The 27616-nt window shown below is 39.4% G+C and overlaps 2 protein-coding genes across 2 annotated transcripts in view; one reads left to right on the forward strand and one right to left on the reverse strand.

Moving 5' to 3' along the window:
* FAM162A (family with sequence similarity 162 member A) overlaps positions 1-27616 on the forward strand; it is a 497431-nt gene that overhangs the window by 448175 nt on the left and 21640 nt on the right. The gene's annotated exons all lie outside the window — the stretch shown is intronic.
* The window catches only part of HSPBAP1 (HSPB1 associated protein 1), a 54113-nt gene that overhangs the window by 7622 nt on the left and 18875 nt on the right, over positions 1-27616 (reverse strand). Inside the window, exons 4-6 of the mRNA XM_049785541.1 lie at positions 26094-26275; positions 9445-9581; positions 1655-1826 (exon numbers count right to left, since the gene is read on the reverse strand). Coding sequence (XP_049641498.1) covers positions 1655-1826; positions 9445-9581; positions 26094-26275 — 491 coding nt within the window. The remainder of the gene's footprint in view (positions 1-1654; positions 1827-9444; positions 9582-26093; positions 26276-27616) is intronic.

Here is a 27616-nt window from a genome sequence, read left to right on the forward strand (position 1 = left end):
AAAAAAAAAAAAAAAAAAAAAAAAGAAACATTTACTATGGATTAGGAATGAGCAGATTGTAAGAGAAATGGCTCAACAGATAAAACTACTAACTCAAATGTGCCTTTTAAAATAGATGCAAAAAATGAATAACCAGGGTCAGAGAGATAGTACAGGGGTCCTTCCTGGCCAGCATCATCTACGATCTGAGCAGTGATCACTGATCACAGTCAGGAATAAACCTTGAGCATAGCAACTATGGCCAAATCAGGCCTTCCCTCTAGAAATTAAAAAACAAACAAACACTTAATACTTCAAAAAAGCAATAAACATCATCATTATTAATAATAGTACTGAAAACCAGCATGCACTACTGAGATATGAACCTTCACACATTGGTAATAGGCCTGTAAATGGCACGGATGCTGTGTAAAACAATTTGGTAGTTATCAAAAAGAAATACCATATGACCAGCAGCATCACTCCCAGGCAAAAAGCATACAGTCATCCACAAACCTGCACATTAATGCTCCTATGATCAAGATTCATAAAAGCCAAAATGAGGAAACAATTCAAATGTAAATCAATATTTATATAACATATTATGAATAATATTAATATTATTATATAAATAGCATTTTATATTTTATGAATAAATAAAATGACTTATTAAACAACAAAAATAAAACATATACCCACATATAAAGAATACTGCAATAGAATTTATGAGTATAAGATGTAAGATCCTTGAGAACATTGCACTATGTGCAAAATGCAACACACAAGATCCCCTCACTACACAAATACACTCACATAAAATGTCCATAAAAGGGAAATGTATAGAAATATAAAAGAGATAGTATGGTGGCTGTCAAGGGCTGGAGAAATTGTTAAGTGAAGAGTGAGTACAACAGGCAACTTGATCAGATCAAGTTAAAGACCTGGGGTTGGAGAATGGGTATGAAGAAATCAGGAAAAAAGCTAGTGAGAAGGCAGCAAGGAAGCCGGCAGGAAGAGGGATAATGAAGGAAAGAAAATTGCTCTAAAAGATAAAGAAAGGGAGCTGGAATGATAGCACAGTGGTAGGTGGTAGGGCGTTTGCATACGGTGGACCCAGGACAAACCTGGTTCGATCTCCAGCATCCCATATGGTCCTGTGAGCTTGTCATGAGCAATTTCTCAGTGCAGAGTCAGGAGTAAACCCTGAGCACTGCCAGGTGTGCTCCCTCCCCAGCAAAAAAAAAAAAAAAGAGATAAAGAAAACCTCCACAGCATCAGACAAATACCCCTGCTGCAGGGATCATTGTCCTTCCAGAGTAGCAGCACTAAGTGGACACCTCTAGAAATGTTTTAGAAGCAGTCACTTATGGAAATGGCTACCATTCATTCTCAATTCATTCTTCCTCATTTAGTGCACTTAAATACATTTCCTTCAACTTGTCTTTAGGTGTCTGGGTTGAGCAAATACTCTGAACTAATGTCCCAAATGTACTCAGGTTCCTAATCCTTGGCAACTTTCTTTTCACCCGAATAATCCCAACAGAAAAACAGCAGAGAAGAAGACCATTCTCTTTTGTACTGAGGTAGGGGAAGTATAGGGCACAGGAACTTGAAAGAAGAGAAGAGTGAGCGAGGAGGGCACGGACCCCATGAGTATCTTAAATCTCCATATTACCTGTCCTGGGTGCAGAACAACCAAATGTCTTCGAGCTTTCTGAAACTGAGGAAAACGCTTTAAATCAGGATTCACAACATTGATTTTACTAAATACACTGGATTCTTCATAAGGGATTCTAGTTGGATAAAGAAAAGGAGTGTCCTCAGGAGGAAAGAGATGCCACCTTTTCCTAATTAAAAGAAAAAGATAGAAGGTGCCAGTTAAGAATCTGAAGTTAAAACAAAGCAGGTAAGAGACAGTAGCAGCTGTAACAGCTGTGTTCCTTTCACTCCTATCAGTCTTTACAGGGCTCCAGGAGCAATCCCAGTGCTCATTTGTCTTCTCTCATTATAGCTGAAAAACTTCACTGCAGGTGAATTTGGAAGATCAAACAGTGGATCTCATGATACCTTGGGCAATTCTTTGTTGTCAGGATATAAATACAATATGGCTATAAGGTTTATATAATCTCAAATTAGGTCTCCTCATAAACTGTTTCCATCCTCATTTCTATACCTCCTCAAAGTAATCCCCCCACCCTTCAGTCTTATCCAGTGGCCTTACCATAATGCTATCCACCAAATAATTTCTACATTTCTTCTTGCTTGGGTGATAAATAGCTTAAATTGAAAATTTGCTAATGCATCATGCCAGAAAAAATGAGAAAAGAAAATGGAAACTGTAGTACGTTAAAAAAAAAAATTAAACGTGCCCGGAGAGATAGCATGAAGGTAGGGCATTTGCCTTGCAAGCAGAAGGATGGTGGTTCAAATCCCGGCATCCCATATGGTCCCTCGAGCCTGCCAGAAGCGATTTCTGAGCATAGAGGCAGGAGTAACCCCTGAGCGCTGCTGGGTGTGACCCAAAAACTAAAAAAACGAAAAAATTACACAAGGGGTAGGAGCAATGGTGCAACAGTAGAACGTTTGCCTTGCACGCGACTGACCCAGGAAAGACCTCGGTTCGATCCCGAGGTCCCATATGTTCTCCCAAACCAGGAGCAATTTCTGTGCACATAGCCAGGAATAACACCTGAGTGTCACCAGGTGTGCCCCCCCCCAAATAAAATTTACACAAAATCTGTAAAACAAGCCCAAACTGGTAGCCTCTGGAATAGAATTGCATTTAAGAAGTGGTACACATTTTGTTTTTGCTTTTAAAAAGTTTTTATTTTATTTTATTGAAACCACTGTAATTTACAAGGGCCGAAGAGAGAGCATGGAGGTAAGGTGTTTGCCTTGCATGCAGAATGTTGGAGTTCAAGTCCCAGCATCCCATATGGTCCTTTGAGCCTACCAGGAGCAATTTCTGAGCATAGAGCTAGAAGTAACCCCTGAGCAGTGCCTGTGACCCAAAAAACAAAAAAACAAAAACAAAAAAAAGGCAAAACAAAACCACTGTAATTTACAGAGCCCTCCATACATACAAACATACAATGAATCAGAGCCAATCCTACCACTAGTTTTGACCTCCCTCCAATGGTCCCAGAGTGCATACCATGCCCCTACCCTTTACTCCCAAGCTTGCAGGTATAACAGGCTCGTTTTAAGTTTAGATTGTTAACATTTTGGTCTCTTGATTCCATTGTTGACTTTGGTTTGGATATTCAGTTCTTTCCTTTTTTAACACCACCAATGAACCTGAGACCAATTGGCCCTAGCACCCATCCTTTCATATTTGTGTTTCTCCTTCACTCAGTTTCTTTGCTTTTCCTCACTATATTTTGAGGCCAAGGGTGTTAGAGATAATATTCATTTAGACCACTGCATTTCTTCATGTAGTTATTCTAAATACCACATATAAGTGATACATTCTTTATACTTCTTCTGGTTTACTTCATTTAACATAATTTTTCAAGGTCCATTTTTCTTTTTTTTTTTAAATTGTTTGAACTACTATAATTTCCAATAATGTTAATAACTGTTTCATATGTATATAATTCCAACACCATACCCATAACCAATATACCCACTTCCTTTCCCCAAATCCTTCCCTATCCTTCCTTCCCTGTACTCCAACTCAGTTCTGTGGATCAGATCTCCTGCTGTGCTTTTTTTTGCTACCTTGCTAGGTTTTTGTTTTATTTTTTATTTTAGGGCCACACCAGGCCACCCTCAGGGTTTACTCCTGGCTCTGAGCTTAGGGAATACTCATGGCAGACTTGGAGGACCATATAGGATGCCAGGGGTCAAACCTTGTCAGCTGCATGACAAATGCCCAATCCACTGTACAATGTATCATTGTTCCTTACTGGGTACCTTACGTTCCTATATGAGATCATTCTGTGTCTGTCCCTTTCCTTTTGACTGATACTCTCTTCCATCCATGTTGTAGCAAATTGCATGATTTTTGTCCTTTCTTGGAGCTGCATAGTATTCCATTGTTCCCACCCTTTTTTTGTTTTGTTTTTGGGCCACACCCAGAAATCAGTGGTTACTCCTGATTCTGCATTCTGGAATTGCTCCTGCCAGGCTCAGGGGACCATATGAGATGTCAGGGATCAAATCTGGGTTGACTGTGTGCAAGGCAAATGCATTAATTGCTGTGCTATCTCCCAGCCCCAACATACCATAAATTCTTGTTTTATTCATCTATAATTGGGCAATGGAGTTGATTTCATATTTTGGCTATTATACTAAGCTGTGATAAAAATACCACTTAGGGACCGGAGAGATAGCATGGAGGTAAGGCGTTTGCCTTTCATGCAGAAGGTCATTGGTTCAAATCCCGGTGTCCCATATGGTCCCCGAGCCTGCCAGGAGCGATTTCTGAGCATGGAGCCAGGAGTAACCCCTGAGTACTGCCAGGTAAACCCCCCCCCCAAAAAAAAAAAACCATTTATCCTTTCTTTTTTTTTTTAATTTTCACAAATTTTCCTTTATTGAAATTTTTTTCAGTATAATTCCATTACCATTTAGTTGTACCAAGCAATATCAAGTAAATTATTCATATGTGCTAAGGGGAAGACTTTGGTGAAGTTAGCAAACTGATGACAAGGGTGTAGGGGAGGTTATTGTGATAATAGATTGGTGTTTGAATACTGAATGCCAGAAGCAACTCTATCATGAACAATTCTGTAAACTAAGGTGTCTAAAATAAATAAATTTAATGAAAAAAATCGTATGCCTTACTCTGCAGTCAAAATACTTGCAATTTAGGTTGGAACAATAGTATATGGGTAGGGTCTACAGTGGGTAGGCCTTGCATGTTGATAACCCAGGTTCTATTTCTTTTTTTTCTTTTAAGCTGTCCCAGAGCTTGGCCCAAGAGTCTGGATGGGGCAACCAATGAGTCAGAGCCAGGCACTGAGTTTGCTGTGGCACCAGAATGGACCCCGTGGGCCACTGCAGATCAACGGGTACGAACAGTGCAGGCATTTATCCTTTCAAATTAATGTTTTTGTGTTTTGGAGGTAGATGCCAAGAAGTGGTATCTCTAGGTTATATGGAAATCATATTCCTAATTTTTGAGAGCTCTCCATATAGCTTTACATAGAGATTCAACTAGATGCACCAACCGTAGATGAGGGTTTCTCAAAGTCTAATTTTCTTTGAGGGACCATAAAGCCCAAGATGGAATAAACATGGAGATGTATTACCAACAGAACAGAATTCTTTCCCCCTAGTCTAGTCTACCCAGCCCATTTCTCCCACCCTCACCATCAGGTTAAAAAGCTTCTAAAAATTCATTTAAAAGATGAGCCAAAACAAGGCTTCATCACTTCAAAATTTTTGAAAAAGTAAATGTAATAAGTTTTCAGTTACTTCAAACACAAGATCCACCCACACTTCCTGAAAGTAGAGGGAAGTCTTCTGAGGCAAAGGAGTGAGACAAGTGAAAAGGGAAGCAAAGAACATATCAGCATAGATGATAGAATATGAGAAAGAAAAGAGCAAGAGAGGGAACAAAACTCAGTTCAGAGACAAGCCTGAACACCTGCTAGTGACCCCTGCAGTTATAGGAAGGATCCCTGGCCTCTCAACTGTGCTGCAGCTGGCTGCTATTTTCCACTGTAGAAGTACACACTGACATTCTTTTACTTTAGAGGTGATAAAGCACCTCCATTTTGTTATATCTAGGAGTAGTGTGGGAAAACTTTCAACATTTAGCATATGTTCAATGTTAGAGCTGAATCTTTAGGAGACAGCCAGTGAAGAGGGGCCCAGGGCTTCCCATGGTCCTTTGGGCCAGTGGTTAGTGGAACGCCCAAAGCTAGGGTTCAGATCCCCTAACTGCTCTAGTCCTGACTTCTCCCCTTTCCCAGAGGATCAGCAACATTGATCACTAATTTTTCCCTTCCTCCATCAGTGCCAGGGATGGGGGACAGAGAGTGCCTGGGAATAAACCATGGACCTCACATCTGCATGACATGTATCCTTCCCTTAAATCATATTCCCAGTCCATGAATCTTTAAGTAATCATATTTTTGAGGTCAATATAATACAAATATAGTCATATAAGACATAGAAATGCAAAGTCCAATATTCAGTGAATATAAACTATATACTCATTTTATTATTTCAGAGCTATCTGAAGTTGGAAAAATGCTTTATGACAAAGGTAAATTAAAACTATATTAATTTTATATTTTTCTAACTTAAACTTGGGAGACTGATTTCTCAATTCAGAACACATGGAAACCAGCTGTTCACTCTTACAAATTCAGGGCTGAGACAATTCATTTTATCAGGGCAGTGACCAAGTACCTGCTGCATCCAGCTTCTGAGATGTTTTAGGCTCTTGAACAAAAATTTAATAAATGAATCAAGAAATGAGACCTTATAACATATTATAGTTTTTGGAGCACTTTTGCATGTGTGATCAATTCATTGCTTCTTACATCTTTGTGTCTAAAGGATATAAGAAGTTGTATACTTTGTTGTTTGTTTTTGTGGTTGTTTTTTCCTTCTGGGCCCAATGACCTTGCAAATGTCCTCAAAGACCAGAAAAGAGCAAATTAATTAAGCACTAACACTAAAGTCCTAAAACCTGATACTATCAAAAGTTTTAGCTCTTGACTTAGCCTTTATAAGAATAAGAGCTCTTAAGGTGCTGGGCCTGAAGAGATATTATGGTGGGCAAGGTGCTTGCCTTGCCTCCCTGATCTCCATCAAGAGTGAACCCTGATTGCAGAACCAAAAGGAAGCCTTGAGACCATCGGGTGTGGGCAAACAGCCCACGGTCAGAGAGATAGCATGGAGGTAAGGCATTTGCCTTGCGTGCAGAAGGTCATTGGTTCAAATCCCGGCAACCCATATGGTCCCCCAAGCCTGCCAGGAGCCATTTCTGAGCCTGGAGCCAGGAGCAACCCCTGAGCGCTGCCGAGTGTGACCAAAACAAACAAACAAACAAACAAAAAACCAGCCCTTAGAATTCATAGATAGACAAAATAAAAGCTGGACTAAGGGCTGGAATGATAGTACAGAATATACAATAACTGTCTGGCACTCAGCCAAACCAGACTTGAACCCCAGGCATCATCAGATATGATCATGAGTACCATCAGAAGTGATCTCTGGCAGATCCTGAGTACTGTGTCAGGTATGGTCTTAAAGTCCAAAAAAGTAAAAAAAAAAAAAAAAAAAGAAAGAAAGAAAAAGAAAACCCTGACCTAGGTGATAAAGATATTGCACTGTTGCCAAGAGGTAGAAACTAAAAATTTTAGTTGAGAGGGGTCATAAATACCATCTGGTCTTAAAAACCACCTGGGCCTCAAATATACATTTAGCTTATAAAAAGAATATTTCTATTTTTAAATACATATATAAAATATACAAGCAGACTCTTTGTTAAAGACTGATAGAGTGGTCTCACTGAACTTAAAGAGAACTCCAAAGAATTCTAGTATCACTTTTTGGGTTTCTTTTTGGGCAAATCCAGCTGTCTCAGAGCTTACTCCTGTACTCAGGGGTCATTCCTGATGGAGCTCAGAGAACAGTATGGCAGTGCAGATGAACAAGGTCAGCCATGTGCAAAAAGTGCCTTACTCTCTATGCTCTCTCTCCAGTCCATGGTATTACCTTTCTAAAGTTAATCCTGACTGACGCAGGGATGCACAAGGAAGTCACTATTCGAAATCCTTCCTTCTTGAATGCAAATCAAAACAATGGAATATTGCTTCAGACCAGTGAGAATGGCCTGTATCAAAAAAAGCCAGAAACAAGTGGTGGCAGAGGTGTGAAGAAAGAAGAAAACTTCATTCAGTTTTATTAAAATATAAATTGGTCCTGCTATGTTATCAGTAAAAATATTTCCACAAAATTAAAAACAAACACAATCCAGCAATTCCTTTTCTAGGTGTTCACTGTCAGGATACAAAAACACTAATTCAAAAGATATATGCAAATTTATGTCCAAAGTAGTGTTATTTAGAATAGCCTGGATCTGGAAACAATCCATGTGTCAAAAAACAGATTAACAGACACATTTAATGTGGTAAATATATGCAATAAAATCCTATTTAGTTATAAAAACAAAACAACAACAAGAACAACAAAACAAAGTCTTTCATTTCTCTACAACATAGCTGGAACTACGGGGAGTCATGGTAAGCAAAGTTAGCAGAAAAAAATTAATGTATAATTTCATACATCAGTAATAAAAGAAACAAAGAAAGGGGACAATGCCTCAACCCCAAATTAACTTACATTCTTTATTTAGGGGAATAGTGAGGTTGGGGCCACATACAGCAATTTTCAGAGTTTACTCATGACTCTCTAATCATGGGTTGCTCGTGGTGGTGCTTAGGGCCATATATTACACTGCAGGTGAAACTAGGGTAAGCAGTACGCAAGGCAAACATTTTGCTTTCTTTACTATCCATAAATCCTTACACTCTTGACTATAAAACTGAAGTTACCAATGACAGCAAAGGACAGACGTGGGGGAAGGCAGAAGGCAATGGATTTTGGTGGAAAGAAATTGGTCTCTAGTAGTAAACAAGGTGTGGTAACCTTGTACCCCTAAAATAATAATTTTCAGTCCCGTGAAATACATTAATAAACTGTTCCCTTCTTAATGTTATATAATAAAGTTACATAATATTATAAATCAATGTTACTTCAACTAAAAATATATTGGGGAGCCGGAGCGGTGGCACAAGCCATAAGACGTCTGCCTTGCCTGTGCTAGCCGAGGCCAAACCGCAGTTTGATCCCCCGATGTCCCATATGGTCCCCCAAGCCAGGTGCGATTTCTGAGCTCTAGCCAAAAGTAACCCCTGAGTGTCACGAGGTGTGCCCCCCAAAATGGGGGTGTGTGTGGAGCAGTGGCGCATCGATAGGGCGTTTGCCTTGCACACAGCTGACCTAGGATGGACAGCAGTTCCATCCCCCAGCATCCCATGTGATCCCCCAAGCCAGGAGCAATTCCAGGAGTAACCCTGAACGTCACCGGGAAATACCAAAAAAAAAGAAAGAAATATTGGGGGGAAGGGGCTCAGATGGCTCTGAGGATTTTACCAAAAATACTTGGCATGTGTGTGTGTGTGTGTGTGTGTGTGTGTGTGTGTGTGTGTGTGTGATGGCCATCCTACTGGGGCAGGGTATGTGGTGATGAGAAACTCGGGATCTAAACACTCTAATCCTTTAAGCTATCTCCCTACTCTCTCTTAAAAAAAAAATCATTCCCCTCATTTCACAAACCTGTGAAACACAGGTTAAGTTGTGAAAACTGGATGGAGCTGGGACAAAACCTTAGAGTTCTGCTATTATCTATTACTACTTCTTGCAACTCATCTACATAGACATTTGCACAGATGCATATCTGCATATTTGTACACATCTCTCATGCATGTTCATGTATATTACCTTCCTTGTACCTGGAATACTAAGTTGCAACCATAAGAATCCAGATGACAGGGTGTGTGGGCCCCCAGGGAGCCAATCCACAATGTACTTTCTCGTCCATTTCTTCCAGGAAATCCAAAGTCAGACCATATCACCTCCTATTTTGAAAAAAAAAAAAAAAAAAAAAAGTTTGGGGCCGGAGAGATAGCATGGAGGTAGGGCGTTTGCCTTGCATGCAGAAGGACATTGGTTCTAATCTCGGCATCTCATAGAGTCTCCTGAACCTGCCAGGAGCAATTTCTGAGTGTAGAGCCAGGACTAACCCCTGAGCACTGCCAGGTGTGACCCCCTTCCAAAAAAAAGTTAGTTCATCAAGAATCAACCAATTCAATTCATCTCGCAGTGAACATTTATATGTGAACATCTGTTTTCTGGCCACTCACAGAAATAGATTATTAGGACTCATGCCATAGAAGCAGGTGATTAGGGTTCTAGGACAGTCTTAAGATATTCTTTAACCAATAATAACCTAAGTTATTTCATTAATAAAAATTATCCAACAAATATTTACAGTGTTTACAATATGAGATGCACCATTCAGAAGGATGTAATAGTCAAAAAAAGAATGCAAAAATACCTGCCCAGCTAAAGCTCAGTTGGAGAGTGAAGACAGACAAGAAAACGACAGACCAAGCAGAATGATGCACTTATCTAGAAAGAGTTTCAGGTAGCAGAAATGGTGAGTGAAAGAAAGCAGAAGTATTTTAAAGATCTCTAAAGTTAAATTCAGAAAGTCAAATTCTCTGAAATAAGATACATATTTTGGGGACTAAATGCATGCTAGTTTTCTGCATTTTAACAACCACATAAAAAGAAAATTCTCCCCAGATATGAGTTGTAGTTTGTAAATATAGATGCTATATAAAATATATGTAAAGCACAATGTATCTATATATGTATAGCATATAAGATACACATATACATGATATGTGTAGCATGCACACACGATACTTATATGTACACTACAATATGCATGTACTTATGCGTGGTATACAGATACAAATAATATGACATGTACTCGTTATGACATACATGTACATGATGTGTATATTACACACATATGTGTATGTAATACATGTATATATGTATGCAACACAGATCTGTATGTAAATTATATATACAGAGATATATAACTATTGCCATTTACATTCTCTAAAATAACTAGATAACTATAGATGTGGGACTTTTTTTTTTTTTTTTTGGCTTTTGGGTCACACCCAGCAGCGCTCAGGGGTTACTGCTGGCTCTACGCTCAGAAATAGCTCCTGGCAAGCTCGGGGACCATATGGGACGCTGGGATTCGAACAACCGTCCTTCTGCCTGCAAGGCAAATGTCCTACTTCCATGCTATCTCTCCTGCCAAATGTGGGACTTTTTTAGTCTATATATATCAGGTTTGAGAATGAATGAATTACAGTATATGTTTTGGATTACCTATAGATGACTTTTGCTATAGTCCCAACAGTCATGAACTCATAAGCATATTAAGTTTTAAAACAGACAACATAATGCACTGGACTGGGCTCTCCCATCTCATGTCACGTGCATGGAGCAAGCACAAGCCAAATACTACTGACAGGAAATAATACTTGGTCCTTGATAGTCTGGTATCCCCTTAGGAACCAGACGGTGGCAGCAAAGTCTCTCAGTCAACAACATGCTCTGCTCTTTTCTTTAGCTAAAAAGGGAGAGGGAGGGCCCTGCTTTAATATGAAAAGTTAAAAATTGTAAACGTCTCGCATAAATCCAAATCTATAGAATTAAATATATGTGTAAGCTAGAAAAAAAGAACATACGAGTAATCCAGAAAAAGAACAAGCTCTTTCCTTCATTTAAAAAAATGGATGCTTTTTTTGTAAATGCACCCCATATATACCTTAACACAGGCCCTTTGCCTGGTCTGTATTGTGAATTGGGGGACAAAAAAAAAAGTATGCTTTTTAACTATACCCCCAAATCCCTTAAACCAATGCTTGGGAAGTCTCCCCCAATAAAAGGGTAGCAATTATATTTGAAAAACATGATCCTAAATGCTGGTATTTCTTCTGTAAGTATCTTTAATCTTTATTTCCTATTTAGAGGAACATACTAACATCTGTTTTCAAAGAAAAAGATTTCTGAAAAGTCATGTTAGCCTAATATATACATCAACCACCAAAACATGTCATTCTTAAATTGTTTAATTATAAAGGGTGGTTTTATTTTGTAAAATATTAAAAGGTATTTTATCTATAAAAACAGTCAGGTTCAAATTGATTAAAATAAGTTCATGGTAGTCCATCAGTGAGAACGCTACAGCTAAAAACTGTTCTTTGACCTTCACCATGCCCTTTGGGTGACTGGTGATCACAGACAACTTGAGTGCATATATCACATTAATTTTCCATATCTAAATTATATGTGTGGGAAATAACTGATTATACCCAATTCCATAATGAACTTACATCTCAATTGAAAAAGAAATGATATCGTTCAAAAATAACAAAAATTAAACTATAAAAAATACAATTAATTTGTTTGTGTATAAAATTAAAGACTATAAATTTCAAACATAATCTAATAGATATAATAAATCAATATTTTTTCCTTAAAAATTGCCTAAGGAGGGGCCGGTGAGGTGGCGCTAGAGGTAAGGTGTCTGCCTTGCAAGCACTAACCAAGGAAGGACCGCAGTTCGATCCCCCCGCGTCCCATATGGTCTCCCCAAGCCAGGAGCAATTTCTGAGTGCTTAGCCAGGAGTAACCCCTGAGCATCAAATGGGTGTGGCCGAAAAAAACAAAAACAAAAATTGCCTAAGGTAATAAGCAGAAAAATGTTAGATAGCTTACTCACTACAGACAGGCCTGCATAAACACAAATGCTTACATTCTGAGGCTATATCAGAAAGAGGTCATCAGACTTCTTTATCTATTGCTAAATTATGTGGGTCCATTTCAACATGCTCATATAACAATGTTATATAATACATGCTTAACTATAACTAATAAACCTATATATTGTGATTTACTCCAGTCCTAGTCCCCTCCATCAAGCTCAAATGGGACCTCCTTCCCAACTTTCCCTCAGCTTCCCTTGGGTTTCATTGCCATCGCTATTCATCAGCCCTTGGGGCCAGCCAATTTGGTGCCTGGGAGGGAATAGAGAACTTCATGCCTTCTTAATCCCTTCCACCAAACAGGTGGGGCTATCTTTTTGGATCTTTCCCAGCATCCTTTCTTCCTTCAATCAGTCCTGATTTTCCCAAACCACTTGGATGCTTGCCCAAACATTCTTTTTAATTTATATCATAGACTTCCTAGCAGACTGAATCTAACACTTCTTTCAACACCCTGAGAATCTAGCACTCCAAACCACTAAATGCAAAGATCACTGGGGAAGTCAAAGAAGACAGGGATATGGAGAGAAATCCCGGCAAATCTCCAAATTCACCCAAACACCTGAACCCTATAGATGAGGGCATAAAATCAACACTTAATGGTTTAGCAATGGAAATCAAGGAGTCACTAACCTGCGAAATTAAGAAATCTATAGATGAACGATTCAACCAATTCAATTCAACCAACTTTCAGAAGATGAGAGAATCCATACAAATGAAACTGAAGGAACTAAAAAGCATGCTAGCAAGCTGTAATAGAATTACTCAGGTGGAGAAGAATTTGAAAACTAGAATAAAGAAGTCAAAAAAGTAAGGAGAAACAAAACCCTGGAAGAAAATATAAGGTACTTAATAAAAGGTACTTAATAAACAAAGACAAGAGAAATAATCTCCGATTATAGAAATTCCAGAAGGGTAAGAAAATGGGGAAGGGGAAGAACAAATAGTGAGGGAGATAACAGCAGAGAACTTCCACCACACTTGGGAAAGAGATTTCTTTACAAATCCTGGCAAAAAGAATGCCAAACAAAACAAACCATAACAGAACAACACCAAGACATTTGGTACTACCCAAATGGCAAAAAACAAAGAGAGATTGACTCTTTAAAGCAGTAAGGGAGGAAAAAACCCTCAAGTATAATGGAAGCAACATAAGAATCAAACCAGATCTTCTATTTGAAACAATCCAGGCAAGAAAGTGAAATGACAAACTACTGAATGAAAGAAAATTTCAACCTAGAGTCCACTATCCAGCAAAACTCTCATTTACATAGGAGGGAGGGTTAAAAACATTCTCAGACAAAAAAGAACTCACTATATTTGTGCTAACCAAACCAACCCTAAATGAGCTTTTCAAAGAGCAATTACACAAACCAAATCCCTAATTGGAACAACAACAACCCTATACAATATAATGACACAACAGTCCTTTCTGTCCATAGCTTCCTTAAATGTCAATGGATATTAGACTCAGAAGAAAGGGCTCATTATAAAAATGTCACGATAAAAAATTCTAATCTATTCATTTTCTACTTGATTATGCCTACAAATATAATCTAATGTTTATGTCCACAGATAGCAATGGAATATGCAACTGTATGCCATGAACACCTGTTAAAGAGCTCAATCATTGAATATATTATTGTAATGTTTTCTTTTCCTTCCTTCCTTCCTTCCTTCCTTCCTTCCTTCCTTCCTTCCTTCCTTCCTTCCTTCCTTCCTTCCTTCCTTCCTTCCTTCCTTCCTTTCCTTCCTTCCTTCCTTCCTCCTTCCTTCCTTCCTTCCTTCCTTCCTTCCTTCCTTCCTTCCTTCCTTCCTTCCTTCCTTCCTTCCTTTTTGTTTTTATTATTTGGGCCACACCTAGGTTACTCCTGGTTATGTGCTCAGCAATCGCTCCTGGTTTGGGGGACCATATGGGATGCAGGGGATCAAACCGTGGTCTGTCCTAGGTCAGCTGCATGCAAGGCAAATGGCCTATCATTTGCACAACAGCTCTGGCCCCTGTAATCCGTTTTCAATTGTAGATAACTTACCATTATACTATAATGCTCGTGATTTTAGATTGCTTTTAATAAAGGAAACTGGATAGCTGCCACACCTTGGGGTGATCTCTATACTCAATACAAACAGTAGTTCTGGCAGGCAGCAGGCTCTCCACATTAGGTAGAAGATGGCCAGTTTACCCTCAGCCTAATTTGGACTATTTCTTTTTTTTTTTTTTTTTTTTTTTTTTGGTTTCTGGGTCACACACCTAGCAGTGCTCATGGGTTACTCCTGGCTCTACGCTCAGAAATCACTCCTGGCAGGCTCGGGGGACCATATGGTATGCCGGAATTCGAACCAATGACCTTCTGCATGAAAGGCAAACGCCTTACCTCCATGCTATCTCTCCGGCCCCTGGATTATTTCTTGTGGGATTCCAATTCAGACTTGTTCACCTGGGGGTGGAGATACAGTGCCTGGGGTGGTTTTAAAATTGGTGCCTGAACAGTGACCTAGGAACCTGAGAAGACTGCAACAATGGTAAGTGATTTGACCCTCTGGTGGATTATCATCATGATGGGCCCCTCGAGCTGGACTGAATATGCTGTTCCTCTCACTAGACCATTTGTGAATATGACTCCTGCTCTGAATGGCTTCATGTTGCTCTGGTTCAATTACCTGCATTTCTCACTCTGAACTGTTTGTGCCTGGCTTTCTAGAGATTCTTCTGCATACATGCCACAAGAGGGAAAGAGAGCCTTCCTGATGGTGATGAGTTCTCAATCTAAATCTAAATCTTCCCAGGGCTGATAATTTATCATTTACTACTGGCATTAAACCATAGAGACCCCCATCATCCAAGAATGATGAACCATCTACCATCTTGGCTCAAAATCCAAAAATTGCTCAATCAGAGATAGCCCCTGCACTCCAAGCACTGAGTCAGGTAGAAAAGCCAACGCTGGCAATCCAAGTCCTGTCAAGTGGTTCAATGGCCAAATGGTTATGGATTTATTAATAGAAATGACACCAAAGAATATGTCTTTGTTTACTGGACAGATATTAAGAGATACAATCCCAGGAAGTTTCTGTGCAGTATTGGTGATAGGGAGACTGTGGTGTCTGATGTCGTGAAAGGAGAGAGGGGACTAAAAGCTGCTAATGTATTTGGACCTGGCGGAATGCCAATGAAAGGTAGCAGATGTGCTCCCAATCAACATAGGTTCTGTTTAATCATTCCCATGGCCTCACTTAGCTGCCCCACCACCTATGGTGGCAGAGTCCTCCTCAGTCAGGTAAGAAGCAGGCAGTGAAGGAGAGAGAGGTGAAGACTCTGGGCAGTGTCCTAGATGCCGATGCCTACCCTCTTTCCTCTACCAGAGTGCTTTTTGCCAGAACCATGACCCCCCCCCATGTGCAGCTGCTTATTGAGGAGACCCTAGAAATCACCTCAGAAGATGTAGAATCCAAGCCCAGCCAAATCCCAACGAAGGAGAAGCTGCTTTCAGGACCTCTTGTATTTTTCTCCTAGGCTAATCTTTTGACCATATTTGCATCTATCACTATATTGCTGATTAAATTGTGTTTTATCTATATGAATCTTATTGTTTTGTTTTATGCCCCACTGCAGACAGAGCTCATTACCATATCACTTAATTTTCTAGACTGGAAAATTATGATTGTTTTTAAGAATGCTCTATACACAATCTAACCCACAAAGTCTTCTTCAATAAAGTTTACCCTCACCAATCATCATTGGCCTAGAAAATGGAAAACTTTACATCTGACTTGCCAGCTTTATAATTTTTAAATCTTCTATCCCATTTCACCTGGGTAAGTTTTTCAACTGTAACTCATGCTCAATCCTCAGTGTCTGTCTATGTGTGCGCATGAGTGTATGTGTTGGACATCTCAATATCTATGTTGTATATTGTCCTTTCCCCTATATAACCCCTCCTTCCTCCTTTACTTACCAACTTACAAATCCTTTTCTAGCCCTTCACTCTCTCAACCCTATCTGTTATTCCCCTCCCCCATTTAACTCTTTTTACCCTCAGTTCTTTTTGGGGGGAGTGGGTCACACCCTGCAGTGCTCAAGGATTACTCCTGGGCACACAAGTGTGACCCAAGAAACAAACAACAAAAAAATAAATGAGTCAGCCACATACTAGGCAAGTGCCTTCCTTACCTATTTCCCTGGCCATATTAATCATTTTTTCTTTTTTTTTTTTTTTTGGTTTTTGGGCCACACCCTGTGACGCTCTGGGGTTACTCCTGGCTATGCGCTCAGAAGTTGCTCCTGGCTTCTTGGGGGACCATATGGGATGCCGGGGGATCGAACCGCGGTCCGTCCTAGGCTAGCGCAGGTAAGGCAGGCACCTTACCTCCAGCGCCACCGCCCGGCCCCATATTAATCATTTTTTAAGAAAAATTATTCACCATTTCATGACAGATGTATGAAAGTTTGACAGTAAATACAATCTAGTGACTAAATCAATTAGAGTAATGCTAGAACAATCAACAATGGGTGAGAGAGAGATAGAGAGAAAGAGAGAGAGAACTCAAGGTACCTGTGACCTAAGAACTCCGGTACCCAATAAACTTTATCATGAAAAAAATCATATCTCCTTAATGGGACCGGCTGCTCACATATCTCCTTTAAATCAGAAAACTAACAGTCTAAAGGTAAACTAATAGAACATTCATTCAACACAAAATATCGATTTTATAAGGGTTCAATTAGAATTCTGGTACGTACATTGTCAAAAGACTGTTTTCTGTCCACATTTAATAAGCAGGTCACATATCTGCCCACAGCTGCCATGCCTGCCCATGGCAGAACAACTGATGTCAGATTAGATTAATCCAGGGTTGAACACAGAAGGATTTAGTGAAATGGAAGTTCTCATCCTTTCTGCATCTCTGGAGAACTAAATGGATACAGATCATTCAACACTGCAGTTAAGACTCAGAAGGCAGGCTTCTTGGGTTTTATTCTTTTGATAATTATGTAATACTAGAAGAGGTTTTCCTAATCTTTTTGAGCCTGATGTTTCTTAATACAGGAATAATTATTACTCAGAGAATTATAAGTGTAAAATATTTTGAAAATCAGCAAATAAAAGATTCTAATAAATATTACTATGTAAAATATTCTACCTGATATAAGGAGCAAAAATGTGCTAGTCTAGTCTACAAGTTGGGTAGAGTATGAGAAATATGACAAAATATTCTACAAATTAATTACAAACCCTAAGTATTTTGGGATTAAAGATCCATAAAGCAATCACAACTAGAGTTATCAGGGAGTGAAAGAGCTCAGAATTATCACTTGAAAATAAGTAAATTGGGGGTCTGGATAAATCAGTGGCAAAGAGACTTCTTCCTGCTAGTGAGTAGATGAGAGTTTGATCTCTGGCACAGAAATACATGACAGTGGTCTTGTGGTACTACTATTTGGAATCCTTGGTTCCACAACCAAATGTGTGAGTGCAACCCTGGTGATTGCCACAAGAATAAAAATAGGGACCAGTGATACAGGATATCTCTTCTATAAGGTTAAGGTGCTTGCCTTACAAGTTACCAAACTCAATTTGATCCCTGAAATTTTGTCTGGTTCTTCCAAGAGTGATCCCTTAGCATTAATGGGAGGAAATTAGGGAAGGGAACACTGCCCCCTCCCTCCCAAAAGAAAGAGGAAGGGAAGAGGAAAAATAAATTAGAAAAATTTATATGAATACAAATAAATATATTTAGTATTGACTTTGGGTTCAGAAAGCATTTACTAAATGTTTTCTTTTTTTTATTTAAACACTTTAATTACATACATGATTGTGTTTGGGTTTCAGTCATGTAAAGAACACCACCCATCACCAGTGCAACATTCCCATCACCAATGTCCCAAGTCTCCCTCCTCCCCACCCGACCCCCGCCTGTACTCTAGACAGGCTCTCCATTTTCCTCATACATTCTCGTTATTAGGACAGTTCAAAATGTAGTTATTTCCCTAACTAAACTCATCACTCTTTGTGGTGAGCTTCCTGAGGTGAGCTGGAACTTCCAACTCTTTTCTCTTTTGTGTCTGAAAATTATTATTACAAGGGTGTCTTTCATTTTTCTTAAAACCCATAGATGAGTGAGACCATTCTGCGTTTTTCTCTCTCTCTCTGACTTATTTCACTCAGCATAATAGATTCCGTGTACATCATGTATAGGAAAATTTAATGACTTCATCTCTCCTGACAGCTGCATAATATTCCATTGTGTATATGTACCACAGTTTCTTTAGCCATTCGTCTGTTGAAGGGCATCTTGTTTGTTTCCAGAGTCATGCTATGGTAAATAGTGCTGCAATGAATATAGGTGTAAGGAAGGGGTTTTTGTATTGTATTTTTGTGTTCCTAGGGTATATTCCTAGGAGTGGTATAGCTGGATCGTATGGGAGCTCGATTTCCAGTTTTTGGAGGAATCTCCATATTGCTTTCCATAAAGGTTGAACTAGACGGCATTCCCACCAGCAGTGGATAAGAGTTCCTTTCTCTCCACATCCCCGCCAACACTGTTTATTCTCATTCTTTGTGATGTGTGCCATTCTCTGGGGTGTGAGATGGTATCTCATCGTTGTTTTGATTTGCATCTCCCTGATGATTAGTGATATGGAACATTTTTTCATGTGTCTTTTGGCCATGTGTATTTCTTCTTTGTCAAAGTGTCTGTTCATTTCTTCTCCCCATTTTTTGATGGGGTTAGATGTTTTTTTTCTTGTAAAGTTCTGTCAGTGCCTTGTATATTTTGGAGATTAGCCCCTTATCTGATGGGTATTGGGTGAATAGTTCCTCCCACTCAGTGGGTGGCTCTTGTATCCTGGGCACTATTTCCTTTGAGGTGCAGAAGCTTCTCAGCTTAATATATTCCCATCTGTTCATCTCTGCTTTCACTTGCTTGGAGAGGGCAGTTTCCTCCTTGAAGATGCCTGTAATGTCCTGGAGTGTTTTGCCTATGTGCTGTTCTATATATCTTATGGTTTGGGGGCTGATATCGAGGTCTTTAATCCATTTGGATTTTACCTTCGTACATGATGTTAGCTGGGGGTCTAAGTTCAATTTTTTGCAAGTGGCTATCCAATTGTGCCAACACCACTTGTTGAAGAGGCTTTCCCTGCTCCATTTAGGATTTCCTGCTCCTTTATAAAAAATTAGGTGGTTGTATGTCTGGGGAACATTTTCTGAGTATTCAAGCCTATTCCACTGATCTGAGGACCTGTCCTTATTCCAATACCATGCTGTTTTGATAACTATTGCTTTGTAGTACAGTTTAAAGTTGGGGAAAGTAATTCCTCCCATAGTCTTTTTCCCAATGATTGCTTTAGCTATTCGAGGGTGTTTATTGTTCCAAATGAATTTCAAAAGTGTCTGATCCACTTCTTTGAAGAATGTCATGGGTATCTTTAGAGGGATGGCATTAAATCTGTATAATGCCTTGGGGAGTATTGCCATTTTGATGATGTTAATCCTGCCAATCCATGAGCAGGGTATGTGTTTCCATTTCCGTGTGACCTCTCTTATTTCTTGGAGCAGAGTTTTATAGTTTTCCTTGTATAGGTCCTTCACATACTTAGTCAAGTTGATTCCAAGATATTTGAGTTTGTGTGGCACTATTGTGAATGGGGTTGTTTTCTCAATGTCCATTTCATCCTTATTACTATTGGTGTATAGAAAGGCCATTGATTTTTGTGTGTTAATTTTGTAGCCTGCCACCTTGCTATATGAGTCTATTGTTTCTAGAAGCTTTTTGATAGAGTCTTTAGGGTTTTCTAAGTAGAGTATCATGTCATCTGCAAACAGTGAGAGCTTGACTTCTTCCTTTCCTATCTGGATTCCCTTGATATCCTTTTCTTGCCTAATCGCTATAGCAAGTACTTCCAGTGCTATGTTGAATAGTAGTGGTGAGAGAGGACAGCCTTGTCTTGTGCCAGAATTTAGAGGGAAGGCTTTCAGTTTTTCTCCATTGAGGATAATATTTGCCACTGGCTTGTGGTAGATGGCCTTCACTATATTGAGAAAGGTTCCCTCCATTCCCATCTTGCTGAGAGTTTTGATCAAGAATGGGTGTTGGACCTTATCAAATGCTTTCTCTGCATCTATTGATATGATCATGTGGTTTTTATTTTTCTTGTTATTGATGTTGTGTATTATGTTGACAGATTTATGTATGTTAAACCAGCCTTGCATTCCTGGGATGAAACCTACTTGATCGTAGTGGATGATCTTCTTAACAAGGCATTGAATCCTATTTGCCAGGATTTTGTTGAGGATCATTGCATCTACATTCATCAGCGATATTGGTCTGTAATTTTCTTTTTTGGTAGCATCTCTGTCTGGTTTAGGTATCAAGGTGATGTTGGCTTCATAAAAGCTATTTGGAAGTGTTTCTGTTTGTTCAATTTCATGAAAGAGTCTTGCCAAGATTGGCAGTAGTTCCTCTTGGAAAGTTTGATAGAATTCATTAGTGAATCCATCTGGATCTGGGCTTTTGTTTTTCAGCAGACATTTGATTACTGTTTTAATTTCATCAGTGGTGATGGGGGTGTTTAGATATGCTACATCCTCTTCCTTCAACCGTGGAAGATTATAAGAGTCCAAGAATTTTCCATTTCTTCCAGGTTCTCATTTTTAGTGGCTTAGAGTTTTTCAAAGTAGTTTCTGATTACCCTTTGAATCTCTGTCATATCAGTAGTGATCTCTCCTTTTTCATTCCTGATACGAGTTATCAAGTTTCTCTCTCTCTCTTTCTTTGTTAGGTTTGCCAGTGGTCTATCAATCTTTTTTTTTTTTTTTTTTTTTTTGTGGTTTTTGGGTCACACCCGGCAGTGCTCAGGGGTTATTCCTGGCTCCAGGCTCAGAAATTGCTCCTGGCAGGCACGGGGGACCATATGGGACGCCGGGATTCGAACCGATGACCTCCTGCATGAAAGGCAAACGCCTTACCTCCATGCTATCTCTCCGGCCCCTGGTCTATCAATCTTGTTTATTTTTTTAAAGAACCAACTTCTGCTTTCGTTGATCTTTCGGATTGTTTTTTGGGTTTCCACTTCGTTGATTTCTGCTCTCAGCTTTGTTATTTCCTTCTGTCTTCCTAGTCTTGGGTCCTTTTGTTGAGCATTTTCTAGTTCTATTAGCTGTGTCATTAGCAAGCTCCTTCTTCCTTCCTGATGTGTGCTTGCAAAGCTATAAATTTTCCTCTCAGTACTGCTTTTGCTGTGTCCCATAAGTTCTGATAGTTTGTGTCTTTATTGTCATTTGTTTCCAGGAACCTTTTGATTTCCTCCTTGATTTCATCTCGGACCCAGTGGTTATTGAGCATGAGGCTGTTTAACTTCCAGGTGTTAAAGTGTTTCTTCTGAGTCCCTTTGGAACTCACAAATAATTTCAGAGCCTTGTGGTCAGCGAAGGTAGTCTGCAAAATTTCTATCCTCTTGATCTTATGGAGGTATGTTTTATGTGCCAGCATGTAGTCTATCCTGGAGAATGTCCCATGTACATTGGAGAAGAATGTGTATCCAGGTTTCTGGGGATGGATTGTCCTCTATATATCCACTAGGCCTCTTTCTTCCATTTCTCTCCTCAGATCTAGTATATTCTTGTTGGGTTTCAGTCTGATTGACCTATCCAGTGTTGACAAAGCCGTGTTAAGGTCCCCCACAATTATTGTGTTGTTGATATTATTTTTCAGATTTGTCAATTTTAATATTTGTATTAAATATTTTGCTGGCCCCTCATTCGGTGCATATATGTTTAGGAGAGTGAATTCTTCCTGCTCTACGTACCCCTTGATTAATATAAAATGTCCGTCTTTGTCCCTTACAACCTTCCTGAGTATAAAGTTTGCATTATCTGATATTAGAATGGCCACTCCAGCTTTTTTATGGGTGTTGTTTGCTTGGATAATTTTTCTCCAGCCTTTCATTTTGAGTCTATGTTTGTTCTGACTATTTAGGTGCGTTTCTTGTAGGCAGCAGAAGGTTGGATTGAGTTTTTTGATCCATTTAGCCACTCTGTGTCTCTTAACTGGTGCCTTTAGTCCATTGACGTTGAGAGAAAGAATTGTCCTGGGATTTAACGCAATCTTTATTTCAAAATTTGGTGTGTCTTTTGGGTAGTCTTGTCTTAGATTAGGTCTTTCAGTTTTTCTCTTAAGACTGGTTTTGTGTCTGTGAAGTTTCTGAGCTGTTTTTTGTCTGTGAAACTATGTATTCTTCCGTCAAACCGGAAAGTGAGTTTTGCTGGGTATAGAATTCTGGGTGAAGCATTTATTTCATTCAGTGTTGTCACAATATCCCACCACTGCTTTCTGGCATTGAGTGTTTCTGGTGACAGGTCTGCTGTAAATCTCAGGGAAGCTTGCTTGAACGTGATTTCCCCTTTTGATCTTGCTATTTTCAGAATTCTGTCTCTATCTGTGGGATTTGTCATTGTGACTAGGATGTGTCTTGGGGTGGTTTTTCTGGGGTCTCTTTTGTTTGGTACTCTTCAGGCATGCAGGATTTGATCACATATATTCTTTAGCTCTGGAAGTTTCTCTTTAATGATGTTCTTGACCGTTGATTCTTCCTGGAAATTTTCTTCCTGGGTCTCTGGGACTCCAATGATTCTAAAGTTGTTTCTGTTGATCTTATCATAGACTTCTATTTTCATCTGTTCCCATTCTTTGACTAATTTTTCCATTGTCTGCTCATTTGCTTTAAGTTTTTTGTCCAATCTCTCCTGCTGTATGGAATTGTTATGTATCTCATCTTCCACAGCACCAAGTCTATTCTCAGCTTCTGATACCCTGTCCTAGAGCTTATCCATTTTGTCATTCACTTCGTTTACTGACTTTTTCAGTCCTGTTAGTTGACATGTTATTTCAGTTTGGAGTTTTGTGATTTCTGTCTTCATATTTTCTTGGTTCTTATTAGTGTTCTGTTCAACTCGATCCATGGTTTCTTTGAGTTATTTGAGCATCTTCCATATTGCTAGTCTAAAGTCCTTATCTGAGAGGTTGATTAGTTGGTTGGTCATTATCTGGTCCTCAGAATTGTCATCTTCATTCTCTATGTCTGATGCTGGCCTGCATTGTTTCCCCATTGTCACACTTGTATTGTGGGTTTTTCTACGTGTTGTGGTGGTATTCATTGTCTATATGATGTAGGCAGCACACTCCTCTGGCTCCTCCCTTCTGGATGGGCTGACTTGCCTCTAAGGGAGGGGAGTCCTCCGTGGATGAAGCCTCACACTGGGTCAAATCTTAGGCCCGAGCATGCAACAGAGAAGACAGTCCGGAGAGAAATGTTTGCTTCTCTGATATAGCGCCGTTCTTAGTGTAATTTTTCCTTCTTGTTGCAATGGTGTTCTTTCCTTAGAAAGAGTGCACGGCCATGTAGCGAAGCGGAGCGGCCGTGCTCCGCTGGAGCCTCTTTTTGCCCCACTCGCAAGAGTTTCACGCAAGAGGACAGTATACAAACATATACAGGTCACACTCACAGTTTTTCACAGTTGGGCCCCACTGGGCCGGTGTACTTTTGTGGATTTTCCCCGCCTGGTGTCACACACAGGGAGCCGGCTTTTGCAAAGTCTTGCCGGTTTTCATGCTCTGTAGTCTACTAAATGTTTTCAAAGTAGATGTCTTCTTCTTTCATTAGTAAGAGGGAAAATATTCAACCAAAGCTAATAAAGGGGACAATAAAAAATTTTCCGTTTAAAATATAAAGTAAAATTTGGCCTTGAGTGATACCACAACAAGTATGGTGTTTGCCTTGCATGCGGCCAACCCAGGACCAACCCAGGGCCAGCATCCCATAGAGCCCCCCAGCCTGCTAGAAGCAATTTCTGAGAAAAGAGCCAGGAGTAACTCTTGACAGTCCACAGGATATATCCCCAAAACAAACAAAAAAAAGTACAATTTAGGGGTCAGAGTGATATCACAATGGTAGTGCATTTGTTTTGCATGCAGCCGATCCAGGATGGACAGTGGTTAGAATTCCAACATCCCATATGGTCTTCCAAGCCAGGAGCAATTTCTGAGTACATAGCCAGGAGTAACCCCCTTAGCATCACCAGGTATGGCCCCCAAACCAAAAAAACAAAGTACAATTTAAGTCAACATTTCAGAAAATCAGGGGCAGCAGTGATAGCACAGCGGTAGGGTGTTTGCCTTGCACGCAGATGACGAGGGACAGACCCGGGTTCAATTCCTGGCATCCCATATGGTCCCTTGAGCCTGCCAGGAGCGATTTCTGAGCACAGAACCAGGTGTAACTCCTGAGCACTGCCAAGTGTGACCCCCCAAAACCAAAAAAAAAAAAAAAAAAAAAAAAACCCAAATCAGAAACTCAACAAATAAAAGTTCTATAAAAGTGCTATTCTTGCTATAATAACTACGTGAACATCAGCATCTACACCTTGTCTCACAATGAAAAGGAATATAAAGTCTGAATGAAAATCTCCTCAGGAATTCAAGGACTATCCTGACAAGGATGGTGGGGACTGCCATGAAGAAGGGGTGATAGGAAAATACCTTAGTGATGTCAAAATTCTTCCTTCCACAGTGGACCAGGAGGATACAGGACTCTAGACTCTAGCCTTGACTTGACTACAGGCAAGGCAGTTAACATTTTGCTTTTTGGAACCTCTCTCATTAATGCCCTATGCCTCAGATACAAAGAAGCCAGAACAGCAAATTTGCCAACATCATCTGAAAAAATTAAGGCTGTCTAAGATGGAAAACACTTCAGCGAAAAAGGGCATGGTAGTCTGCAAACTTCTTTGAGTTAGTCAACACATGGCCAAGAAGGGGCACATTTTTACTTATGCAGTTACATCTGTACTTTTGCTGAGCTTCCACAATCAAAACTCAGGAATGCAGCACAGCCTTAGGCAATAACCCTGGTCCAGACCCTGAGAGCAGGATGGATAGCAACAGTCACTTGGAGTGCTACTTGGAAAACTTTCTTCATATAAGCAGCCTTGTACTTGCACTTGCCTCAGTGACAAATAAAACCTTACAGGTATGCTAAGGTCGTGATCCTAATATATTTCAAATTAGCTCAGGTATTGTTATAGGTAGGGAAAGAGTACAATGTATAGAACATTTTGTTAAGATGGAAAATATTATTTAACATTGATTTACTCTGGTGTTAATGTTATCCCAATGATAAAACCATCCCAATAAACACATGTAGTTTAAAACTATCACAAACTGAAGGTGCACTGAGTCTAACTAACCCACCCAACACCATAGCTTAGCCTGGCCTATCTTCAATATGCTCGGGACACTTACATTAGCCTCCAGTTGGGCAAAAGCACTTCACAAAAAGCCTATTTTAAATAAAAGTGCTGAATATCTCAGGCAATTTACTAACTGCTCTATGAAAGAGAAAAATGGACTGGTTTTATAGATTCACACAATTAATCTGTACAGTTGAAAAGTCATCAGGTTTTCTCCTGAATCTGTATTGTTTCTGCAGTACTATAAAGTAAAAACTCTTAAGTCAGACCATTGGTTAAGTAGGAATGATGTGAAATATGAACACTGCTCATCTGTGTGAGCATAATACTATACTTTTCTTAAGCATATCTTTTGGTGTGAGTTGATAAAATACTCAAGACTCGCCACAAAATTACTTATGAGATAAAAAGGCATTAGGAAATTCTAATTTGCAATCTCTTCTCAAGGGAAATGATTGCCATGATTATTAGGCATGTATTGACTTACCTGGAAAATATCTGTCTTGTCTTCAAATAGACTGGCACAGTACTTATAGTCAGCATATGCCCAGAATTTGGAACGATCATAATCTCTAAATGGTCCACTGGTAATAGACAGGTCACTGTTCCAAGTTAGAAACTCTTCAAGTGTAGCTTCTACATAACTACATGTAGTTTCAAACTGAGGATCTGCAATGGAAGAAACATTGAAATGGACACTGAGCTCAGTTATCTAATATTTTTTAACATAAATCATCTCAACTGAAAAATATAACTATCATTTAAACATCAAAAAGTAATTCTGTTCTTGCTGTGTAACTAGAACTATTTACAATACTCCCATTCATGATTAAACATAAAGGTAAAAAAAAACATGGTTTTAATCTTAAAATCACAGGAAACCCAGAGTAGAGTCTGATTGAGTGATCCAGTGAAATAATTCAGATTATCAATTCTCCAAGATCTTTTTAGAAGTGAGTGAGTTGGGGCCGACAAGGTGGCACTAGAGGTAAGGTGCCTGCCTTGCAAGCCCTAGCCAAGGAAAGGACCACGGTTCAATCCCCCGGCGTCCCATATGGTCCCCCCGAGTCAGGGGCAATTTCTAAGTGCTTAGCCAGGAGTAACCCCTGAGCATCAAATGGGTGTGGCCCAAAAAAACAAAAACAAAACTAAACAAATAAAAAAAAATAAGTGAGTGAGTTCTGAACTATTCTCATAAACACTTCTATGACATTATTTTTCTTTATCACTCTCATTATCTTAGGATTCAAAAGTATACAATAGTGGTTTCCGGCAGTATATAGAACCATTTCTCTGACAGCAAATAGACTGTGTATTCATGTTCGTATATTTTAAAGTGTATTTCAATTTCTAACAAGGTAAGTAGCACATTGAGCAAAATATCCTAAGATATCCAATATAGGGGCCGAAGAGATAGCATGAAGGTAAGGCGTTTGCCTTTCATGCAGGAGGTCATTGGTTCAAATCCCGGCACCCCATATGGTCCCCTGTGCCTGCCAGGAGCAATTTCTGAGCCTGGAACCAGAAATAACCCCTGAGCACTGCCGGGTGTGACCCAAAAACCAAAAACCAAAAAAAAAAAAAAAAAAAGATATCCAATATATTTAAGTATAAATAGATCATGAGACCAAAATATTTGACAACTATTGTTTCAGAGTAAAAAAAATTAACAAAATGTCTTCTGAAAATGTTTTAAATTTTTTTCTTTTAAAGGCAGGCAAAGCCATTAAAAATAATTTTAGGAATATACTGTTCCACTACCACTTGCATCATCAGTGTCGTCCATCTACCATTTTCCCCAGATTCCCTCCCATCCCACAGCCCACCTCCTTAACAGGCACATTTTCAAGTTTGATTAGCATTGTTTGGGTCCCATGCTTGCAGCAGTGTTGGCTTTAATGATTTAGGTATATACAGATAAAAATGTCCTGACTTTATACTGTACAACAATCATGCAGAGCTCCTCATAATCATTAAGTGGATATTGGCAATGTAAAGTCTGTTCATTTA

The sequence above is a fragment of the Suncus etruscus genome, chromosome 13 (assembly GCF_024139225.1).
Source record: "Suncus etruscus isolate mSunEtr1 chromosome 13, mSunEtr1.pri.cur, whole genome shotgun sequence".
Taxonomy (NCBI): domain Eukaryota; kingdom Metazoa; phylum Chordata; class Mammalia; order Eulipotyphla; family Soricidae; genus Suncus; species Suncus etruscus.